This window comes from Channa argus, chromosome 11 (genome assembly GCF_033026475.1).
Source record: "Channa argus isolate prfri chromosome 11, Channa argus male v1.0, whole genome shotgun sequence".
Taxonomy (NCBI): domain Eukaryota; kingdom Metazoa; phylum Chordata; class Actinopteri; order Anabantiformes; family Channidae; genus Channa; species Channa argus.
In genome coordinates, this window is record NC_090207.1 from 21,213,447 (window position 1) to 21,223,325 (window position 9,879).

General features: G+C 38.8%; 3 protein-coding genes across 6 annotated transcripts; all 3 read left to right on the forward strand.

Moving 5' to 3' along the window:
• The first annotated feature begins 6 nt into the window (after positions 1 to 6).
• LOC137136807 (beta-crystallin B3-like) lies at positions 7 to 2,368 on the forward strand. Of its 3 annotated transcripts, none has more exons than XM_067522529.1 (6): positions 7 to 78; positions 443 to 529; positions 864 to 982; positions 1,121 to 1,253; positions 1,391 to 1,533; positions 1,691 to 2,368. In XM_067522529.1, exons 2-6 carry the CDS (start codon positions 455 to 457, stop codon positions 1,926 to 1,928), a joined length of 708 nt encoding a protein of 235 aa, XP_067378630.1. In that variant the 5' UTR covers positions 7 to 78; positions 443 to 454; the 3' UTR covers positions 1,929 to 2,368. The 3 variants fall into 3 exon arrangements, with proteins under 3 accessions (XP_067378630.1, XP_067378627.1, XP_067378631.1); XM_067522526.1 differs by having other exon boundaries at positions 12 to 78; positions 437 to 529; XM_067522530.1 differs by lacking the exon at positions 7 to 78 and having other exon boundaries at positions 425 to 529.
• Positions 2,369 to 5,280: 2,912 nt separating this feature from the next.
• Positions 5,281 to 6,717, forward strand: crybb2 (crystallin, beta B2). Its single transcript, XM_067522531.1, has 5 exons — positions 5,281 to 5,416; positions 5,595 to 5,713; positions 5,880 to 6,012; positions 6,142 to 6,284; positions 6,406 to 6,717. Exons 1-5 carry the CDS (start codon positions 5,315 to 5,317, stop codon positions 6,572 to 6,574), a joined length of 666 nt encoding a protein of 221 aa, XP_067378632.1. The 5' UTR covers positions 5,281 to 5,314; the 3' UTR covers positions 6,575 to 6,717.
• A 245-nt stretch (positions 6,718 to 6,962) lies between these two features.
• On the forward strand, positions 6,963 to 9,777 carry ctu1 (cytosolic thiouridylase subunit 1 homolog (S. pombe)). Of its 2 annotated transcripts, none has more exons than XM_067522373.1 (3): positions 6,963 to 7,118; positions 7,651 to 8,151; positions 8,265 to 9,777. In XM_067522373.1, exons 2-3 carry the CDS (start codon positions 7,656 to 7,658, stop codon positions 8,798 to 8,800), a joined length of 1,032 nt encoding a protein of 343 aa, XP_067378474.1. In that variant the 5' UTR covers positions 6,963 to 7,118; positions 7,651 to 7,655; the 3' UTR covers positions 8,801 to 9,777. The 2 variants fall into 2 exon arrangements, with proteins under 2 accessions (XP_067378474.1, XP_067378473.1); XM_067522372.1 differs by having other exon boundaries at positions 7,648 to 8,151; positions 8,265 to 9,775.
• The last annotated feature ends 102 nt before the right edge of the window (positions 9,778 to 9,879 follow it).

Genomic DNA, 9,879 nt, shown 5'->3' on the forward strand with positions numbered 1-9,879 from the left:
TCTAATGGCTCAACCCCACCAAACACCAAGTGGCACTGAGAAAGAGGAACACTACCATTTCCCAGCAGGCATACCCAGGTAAAAGCCTCAATCCGAACATGGTGCTGTAATTATTTCAATGCATTGGCATTAAACTTTGCTGCATCAGTGATATCACGGATTGTAATTGAACCTGATGATGAGCTTAGAAGTGTATACTTCACAGTTTAGAACTGCACTTTTAATAATTTTTATATTTTTATTATTATAACATTTAGTTTATACAGTGTAAGTAGAGTATGATGCTAATTATTGTAACTCATTATTAAAAATCCTTTTCAAGCATGAATTTAAAACTGCAACTGAGATCTTGTGCTTTCCTCCTGTGCACATATCTGTGCCCATGTATACATGCATGATGCATGATGGATGATGTTTTGTGTCTGTGTATGTGGAGGAGCAGAGAACCAAGAGGATGTCAGAACAGCAGAGTGCGCCGGAGCAGCTGGCCGCTGGGAAGAGCCAGGGTGGAGCAGGAGCCACGTATAAGGTACTAGTTCTGTCCAGAGAAGATACTTTGTTTTGACCAGAAAATGATCACTCATTGGGTACACATTTACACAACGATGTTACATTTCCACATGTTGGGTTCACTGAGGGGGCAGCTCAGTGTGAACACAAAGTCTGCCTATTTTCTGTAGTTTGTAAGCGTCTTTATTTTTTGTTCTTTCCTTTTGAAACTGTCTGAATCAAATCACCATATATGGTCTTTTTGCCACACATGAAAGTCTTCAACTGAAACTTCCCCGGTTGGAAATGAAGTGAACCAGACGGTGTAGGTGCCCTGCTGGTGGATAACATGCAGATCTCCCTCTGTGATCCAGGTAGTGCTGTTTGAGTTCGAAAACTTCCAGGGCTGCAAGGTGGAGTTTTCTGCAGAGTGTAAAGATGTGACAGAAAAAGGACTGGAGAAGGTTGGATCTGTGATAGTTGAGTCAGGACCGTAAGTCATGAAACTGTGTAATTCATGTCTTTCAGCTAAGAAAGTGTATAGTTTGCTACATTTGATCATGATTGTTTCAGTGTTTATTGTGACACTGTTCTATACTATTCTATGTGTTTTCTTTCTGTTCCCTTGAAGCTGGGTGGGTTATGATCGGCATGGGTTCACAGGGGAGCAGTTTATTCTGGAGAAGGGAGAGTATCCACGCTGGGATACTTGGACCAACAGTCAAAACAGCTACTCCCTCTTGTCTCTAAGGCCACTCAAAGTGGTGGGTTACTAGTCTCAATACAAAACCGACACTTTAACCTCCCTACACACTGTACATTATTATTTTATCCAGTCCACAAATACTGGAAACATAATGAAGGACATGGATGTATCCATGTATCTGTTTCTCCCCAACAGGACAGTTCTGAACACAAGCTACATCTGTATGAGAACCCTGGATTTACTGGTAGAAAGATGGAAATTGTTGATGATGATGTGCCCAGTTTGTGGGGCCATGGCTTTCAGGATCGTGTGGCAAGTGTCAAGGCTCTTAATGGAACGTAAGCACGTCCCTGCCTCCTTGTTTCATCCATAGCTCTCTCTTGCTTTTTTATGTTCAATCTATCCAACTCCACGCATATAAGGCTTTATAGTGTGGCATTATTTTGAGAGGATTCTATTACATGCATCAAGGTTTGTCCATTTCACCCCTTCCAGATGGGTCGGCTACATTTACCCAGGCTACAGGGGGCGCCAGTTTATCTTTGAGCGAGGAGATTTTAAGCACTGGAATGATTGGGAGGCTCCCGCACCCCAGATCCAATCTGTCCGACGTGTACGGGACATGCAGTGGCACAAGAGAGGCTGTTTCACTGTTCCTGACCCAAATCCAGCTCCTGGCCCCGACCCTGCCCCAGCACCTCCTGCACCCCCTGCCACAGCTGGAGCCAGCTGAACAGGCTCATCGCCTGTTTCCCTGACCTCTCCTATACCCTCCCCAGTGCTGCACACAGCCTGCCCTCTGCCCTAACCTAACCATGGCAAATGCTGCTTGTGCTCAGTGAGAAGTGCCATGTATGTTTCATTGGTGAATAAAAGTTGTTTGACCTGGAGTTGGCCCAGTTTGTTGGTGATGTTATATTTGTAAGCCAAGATGAAAATGAATTCAACAATTTCAGAGAGGTGAAACTGACATCTCTGTGAAGATAATGTAGCCTACATTTGGTAGATATTCTCCTCCAGTTGGACTGAATACCCCTCCAAAGCATGTTTAGCACTTTTGTGTTTCCTATTTAGTCAGACAGCTTCTTAACAGCACATGAATATGTGGATATGCTTCTGTTTCACAGCAGTGAAAATTATGTATACTGTATCTTTGCTTTCTATTAAAATAGAGTGCACAGCATTCCTTTCCATAGTCATCCTTGTGCATTGGATGATTAATTATCCTCATAGTGCATGGTCACCAGATAATCGTAAGGAACTAATATTAACTATATTGAACTTAAGTGAATATGGAAAATTATCTTACAAACATATACAGTATGTTTTACTAAGTTAAATATTAGTCTTCCGATATTAACAAGACACAATCTATGTGGAACATTTTAAATAGATTCCATCTTCAGACTTTTTCCTATGACATAAAAGTTCACATGCAGGCTTTTGTTTAATAAATATCTGTTTTTGAGCTATGTCTGGGCTGTAGTATACCTTTAAGTTCACCAAACCCAGAGATTGCATTACAATATGGAGCTTAGTTGCTTTCTGTGACTTTAACTATTCTTTGTTCTGAAACATCATATGACAGATTGCTTTTTTATAAACAGCTCAATGTTTATCTCAAGTAAACATTAGTTAATTATTAGTGCTCCTTAAAGTCTTTTGTGTTGTTTTTGAAGCATAGGCCTTTTATCACGAGACCTATACCTGAATTTGCCAAAATCCCCAGCATTTAACACATGAGTATGTCTTGTAAAAGCTCATTCCAATGTGTGATAAAATGTAACAAACAGTTTACAGAACCCTTCTTTACCATTTTATTGTTATTCTTTCCTGCATGTATGCTATTAGGTAGAACATTACAGTGAGCATAATTGTGGATAGTTTGTGAAAACTGATACCTGTTTAAAAAAAAAAGTCAATGTAATGACGTTAACCAAACAGAGTATCATTACAACAGGTCACCTCTTGAGGGGGCTTAATTGAGGGTGCAGTGCAGCCAAGAAACCTCACACCATTTCCAGGTGGAAAGAAGGACTTAGACTCTATAATTTATTCAAAACAAAAACCATAGAGGAAGTCACAATAAAATACATTGTTAAGTATTCTATGTAATTAAAAGCATGTTGTTGTATGCGTGCCATGCTGTCTGACAAATGCAAACCCACTTTAATTGAATTTGAGGAGGAAAAGCAGTGTGACTGATAGATGTAATGAAGTACAACAGAACTCACAAAGATGTACTGGACAAGCAACCTATGAACTGAGATAAAGTGGGAGGTAAGTATTTCAGTAAAATCGTTAATTCTTACAACACCCCTCAAAACAACCACACTGCTGCACAATGAGGCATCAAATCTATTTATCAACTATAGATTATCTGTTCTTATTATTGACCTGCACTTATATTTAATTTTTTTATTTTAAAGTGTATTTATATAGTGTATTTATAGCTTCATGTTAATGTAGTGTATTTATTTACAATGTATTTATAGCTCAATTATTACTTTTGTCCACATTCAGACAATCTGTTGTCTGAAATAGTGGTTGCATTAAGTTTTCCACTTTAAAGTCTGTTGACATGCAGATATACATTTCTAAAAACTAATTTTAAAAAAAATATATATATATATATATTATTATTTGATTTTCTATTGTTATAAGTAATATCAGGATCCTTTATTTAAGTGAAAATAATAAAATGATGAAAAATTGTATTTTAAATATTTATTCAAAATCCTGCTTAAATAAATTGCAGGGGTATTAGTGGGTATAAGTTTTCTGCAACAAAAAGTCTCTTTCTACAGAGAAATGCTTCTGACTGGTACAGGAAATGACATTGTTAGGATTTCAATATTGTTGCATTTATGCAGCCTTTTACTGAGAAGCTAGTTTTATAGGTGAAAATTTGTATTCAGTTTAAGGACTTTGATTTTGAGGAGCAGTGTCACTTTGATGGGACCTCAGACAACATCTGAAATGTGCCCAGGAACTACATCAGTCCAGAGGCAACAATTTAACGATTCCTTAACAATATTATTTTATGATCTCTGACTTTTGTAAGAATATCAGATTATTTTTGTTACATTTTTCAGAAGTAACTGCGCCTGTCCGATAAAGACACCAGAATAAAAGCAACAATTTCCCTATTGCGCAATGGGGAAGAATTAGAACATAGAATAAATGGAAATATTCACATAATATCTCAAAATTGAGCTACTTGCATAGTACAAATCAGTCACAATACTAAAACCCCTTTTTTTCCTTTTTTTTTTTCTACCTTTCTATGAGAAAGGTTGCCTGTTTGGTCAGTCGATTTAACTTAGGAGCTGGTTGATTTTATATTTGCAAACAGCAGTTTCAATGGAATTTCATTAAACAATCATACAGTTTTCTGGAAATGAAATACTAAATAAAGCTAAAATAAAGCTTGTAGAAATATTCAGCAGTTTTTGGACTGTTATTCATGTCCATCTGAATCACTCCACTGCAGTAAAACCCATCTTTTGCAATCCTTCTCTCTCTCTTTCTCTCTCTCATTGTAGGTGTGGGACTCTTGGCACTGTTTGTGCTGAATCATGTGAATATCGAACAATGACTGGCTGGACAAAACTGACAACTAATGAAATAACTTTGTGGGAGTGTTACAGCTCCGGGGTGGGGGGAGGTTACATGGTGACCCCTCATTTCAGTCTGCTGGGCCTATGGCAGGCCGACCTGTAGGCTGGCTTGGACTCTGTGGGTACTGTTGGCAGAGTTTCCACCCCTTGGTGTCCCATATATATTGAGCTGATCGTGCCATCACAAACACACTGACACAGACAGGTACTGGTAAGAGGTTCATGTCCGTCATGCTGTATGTGGTGTGATGTAAATGTAAAGCTTACATTTATATTTACATTTAGATTATCTTCTGCTTTTGCATTTATGTTTTAGTTTCATTATCTACAATATCTATATCCCATTTTACATTTTTGTAATTCTGTCTTAAGAAGGCTATGGGACGGGATATTAAAAAAAATAATTAAAATGAAATCCAAGGAAAATGAACAAAACAAAATGCTTCAAACCATGTAGATATGCATGGATATTTATCAGAAACAATAAAATTCTAATTTTATGTTTCTTTTCAGTTTCATCCTTGCCGATCCATTCACTATGGCCACAGACCACCAGAACCCTGCATCCAAGCAGCTGCAGCCAGGCACCAGTGCATTTAAGGTGAGAGGAAATGTATTAGATAAAAAAAAAAAAAAAAAACTATAATGTACAACTTATCATCTGAGCACTTCCTCTTTGCATCCTCCGAACATCAGTTTTGCCCATATTGCGACCAGTAGATCGATCAGTTTTTCAAAGTGTTAACCACACATTTTTCTTTTCTTCTACTGCCACATAGCTGGTTATCTATGAGCAGGAAAACTTCCAGGGACGATGCCATGAGCTGACTGGTCTCTGTAACAACCTCCAGGAAGCAGGCGTGGAGAAAGTGGGCTCCATACTGGTGCTGTGTGGACCGTGAGTTTGGCTCAGTTATATGGTATATTACCCAGCAGGCAAAAAAAGAAGGCAGAGTAGAGTGTGTTATGGATAAAAGCAATTAAACATATTACACTAGCTTTCTTTTCTGCATCTCCCCCACACCAACAACAATCCTGTACCTCTTTCTCCTCTGCCCTCTTAGATGGGTGGGATTCGAGCAAGCCAATTGCAAGGGGGAGCAGTATGTGTTTGAGAAGGGGGAGTACCCTCGTTGGGATTCCTGGACCAACAGCAGGCGTAGTGACACCATTCTTGCATTCCGCCCGATTAAAGTGGTACGAAAAGACACTTACATATGCTTATATATGGGGGTATATACTTACATACCCCATCAGTCATGTCATCAGTTGGTTAACAAGCTCACTACTGTGTTAATGTACAATAATGCTTTGCTCCCCTCCCAGGACAGCCAGGAGCACAAGATTGTGCTTTATGAAAACCCCAGCTTTGCAGGAAAGAAGATAGAAATCATAGATGATGATGTCCCCAGCTTTCATGCACATGGCTACCAGGAGAAGGTCTCCTCTGTTCGGGTTCAGAATGGCACGTAAGTCCATTCTCCCAGCACATGTTTTTATGACATGGTTACTACCTGTCTTTTATCACTATCCTTTAAACTCTAACTCTCTCCTATCTATTTTCCCCTCTCTGTGCTTCCTGTGCGCCAGTTGGGTGGGCTATCAGTATCCAGGATACAGGGGCTATCAGTACTTGTTTGAAAAGGGGGAGTATAAGGACACCAGTGAGTTTGGAGCCCAGTTTCCTCAGATCCAGTCGGTGCGGCGCATCAGAGACATGCAGTGGCATCAGAGGGGTGCTTTTCACCCCGTCAACTAAGCTTATGACTCTTTCCTGTTACGAACCCTGACATCAACCTTACTCCTCTCCAGCAGAAACCCCTTTATCCTTCATTTGCACCATTTAGCATTTTGACATCTATTGCAGCTTTTGCAGTAGTTACAGTCTTTGAAGCAAACTAATAAATCCTTTATTGCTTACATTTAACTTGGCTGTTGATTGTTCTTTTCCATACTCTGCACAAACATCCTTAGAGCATAACAAGGAAGAATTGAAGTTACGTTAGTAATAAGGAATAATTTAAAAGGAAGCACCACAGAAGCATCCGTGTGTGACATTACTGTTTCGTGTGTACTAACAAACTCCGACCAGCAGGCTGCGCTGAATGAACTCACAAATGCCTTTACTTCCTGTTTTCCTACGAGGAAGAGCTAACGACACACGATAATACAACATGCTACTTTATTCGGTGGTGCCCTGTGTAGCATTTTGTCTTTAACAAACGATATACTTTAGAGGCATTTTTCTAGTGTATTTAACTCACAAGGCTCTCAATTTCGACTTTGTGTTGTCGAAAAATTTGGTATGAAAATGTTTCTGCTTAGTTTAACTTGTCTAGCTAAGTTAATCGCTTAAACATATTTAGTCACTGAATATGATTAACTTTGGTTACAGGTAGCAGCCTTTTCAGTGTCATTTCTTTGTGTGCTTCATAGTTAGTTATATGTTATACATTTTAACTTGGTTATAATTTTAAGGTTAATCAAATGCATTTTTTTCTCTTCAACCCGTCCTAAAACATATCAGTCCACAGTCGATGTAGCTTTTGTACATTACATTGAAATTTCATGTTGTAAACATTTCCATATATACATAGACATACTTAGTATTTATACCATAGTATACCAGGACTTATTTTGTTATCAGCTCAATCGTGGAACGTGTAATGTTTAGTGTTTATCACACAATGACCTCTGGAATGGATAATTTTTGGACACTGATCTATTCATCTATGGATATCAGCTTTTTTGTTTATTTGTTTGCATTTGATCCAGAAATATTTGGGAAGTATTTAATTTACCAACTTGTATATTTATTCAAACTTCTTCCAGCAGTCAAGATGCCTATCCTGTGCAGCAGCTGTGCAGAGAACCGTGCCACGCTGAAACGTCCAAAAACTGGCCACTCCTTGTGCAAGGAGTGCTTCTTCAGGGCTTTTGAAGAGGAGGTGCATCAGACAATCATGGCAGCAAAGCTGTTTAGATCTGGGGAGAGGGTAGGAATAGCTGCCTCGGGAGGAAAGGACTCCACAGTGCTCGCACATGTAATGAAGCTCCTAAATGAGCGACACAATTATGGGCTTGAACTTATGCTTCTGTCAGTGGATGAGGGCATCACTGGTTACAGAGATGACTCCTTAGAGACCGTGAGAAGGAATCAACAGCAGTATGAGCTGCCACTGAAAATTGTGTCGTATGAGGAGCTGTATGGATGGACTATGGATGCAATAGTAAAGCAGGTGGGACTGAAAAATAACTGCACCTTCTGCGGTGTGTTCAGAAGGCAGGCATTAGACAGAGGAGCCATCATGCTGAAAGTGGACAAGATATGTACAGGTAATTTTAGGATCATAAGCTTGGAATGTGCCTACACTGTATGAGTGTTTTGTGAAATTTAATATTTTGGTACAAATTGTTTGGTTAGATTTTTATTTATTTTTTTTAAATAGGTCACAATGCTGATGACGTGGCAGAAACCGTTTTGATGAATGTCTTGCGAGGGGACATAGCTCGACTGCGTCGCTGCACTGCCATCTCCACAACCAGTGAAGGGGAAGGGGTTGTGCCTCGCTGTAAGCCCCTCAAATATGCGTATGAGAAAGAGATTGTTCTGTACGCTTACTTCAAAAAGTTGGACTATTTTTCCACTGAATGTATCTACTCTCCCAATGCTTATCGTGGCTATGCTAGGACCTTTTTAAAGGACCTGGAAAGTGTAAGATCCAGCTCGATCATGGATATAATCCACTCTGGAGAGAACCTGTCTGTGCGGGATGGGGTGAAGATGCCCTTGCAGGGGACCTGCAGCCGCTGTGGCTACATCTCTAGTCAGGCACTGTGCAAATCATGTGTACTTCTGGAGGGCCTGAACCGAGGCCTCCCAAAGCTGGGTATAGGCAAACACCACCGCCTGCATAACAAAATCCTCTCCCAGCAACCTCTTACTGAGAAGGAAGAAAGCAAGCTGAAATTAGTAGATTTTTGATAATTGCCATCAACCATAAGAACTGAACCGAAGTTTTATAATGAAATTTTAGTATAAAATGCATTTTTCTTTTATTTCACAGTTTTCATTATCATTAACCGAGTATTAATTAAATATTTAATAAATGTAATTTTAGTAAAACTGAAAAACCTTACACCAGTGAAGCTTCTTCACAGTGCTAGACGTCTGTTAGCTGCTCTTTTATGGCTGATGAACTGAATCACTGAGAAACTCTAAAAATACTTTCCAAAGGAGATTTGTGTTTATCCTACAGTGCTGTTCAATAATCACTTAATCATCTGTATCATCATGTCAAGGTAGAAAGAAGGGGAAACTTTTATTATTTATGTAAATGTTTTGGCATCTAATGTAGTATTCTCTCAGCATGTATTTTTGTTTTTTAATTTTCTTATTGGGTTATGTACCTTTGGCTGCTGGATTCATTTGGATATTGAAATACCAATTATTTCCGCACAACTAAATATTGTACACCTACTGTTTATATCCCTATTGTACCACTCTCTGGGGAGGATATGGTGACATTTGTGGTCACATTCCAAGGTGTTTAATGAACGATAATTTAATAAATGCATTGTGCTTATATTTTAAATTGTCTCCCGTATTTTTCTGCATTATTGTAAGGCAGCTGCTGTAATGTAAGCTTAAGCTTGGTGTTTGTAAAAAGCTATTAATTTTCAAAGAAGGGAAGGGCTAATCAAAAAATGGCCTGAAGATGCTTACAATTGGGAATCTAGAAGGATAATCCAGCCACACCTGCTGGTCACTTTTCTAACAGTGACAGTATTTAGTTTAAATTCAAAAGAAGATTATTATTTAGAAGTGCCAGCAGACATTATTGAATGTCCACTTAAAGTTCCTTCAAATTAAAATGTGATGCTGTTTTAGTGCGTACAGTTGGGTGATGAATGGGGATCCAAACTTAAGCTGCAACCTAACATCATAATACTGTAACAGCAGTGGAAAAGTTCATCCACTTTGATAAATTACTTAAAAAACTATTTTATTTAATTTCTGATTAGGGAATATTTGTACTAAATGATTGGGTAATAAATATTATG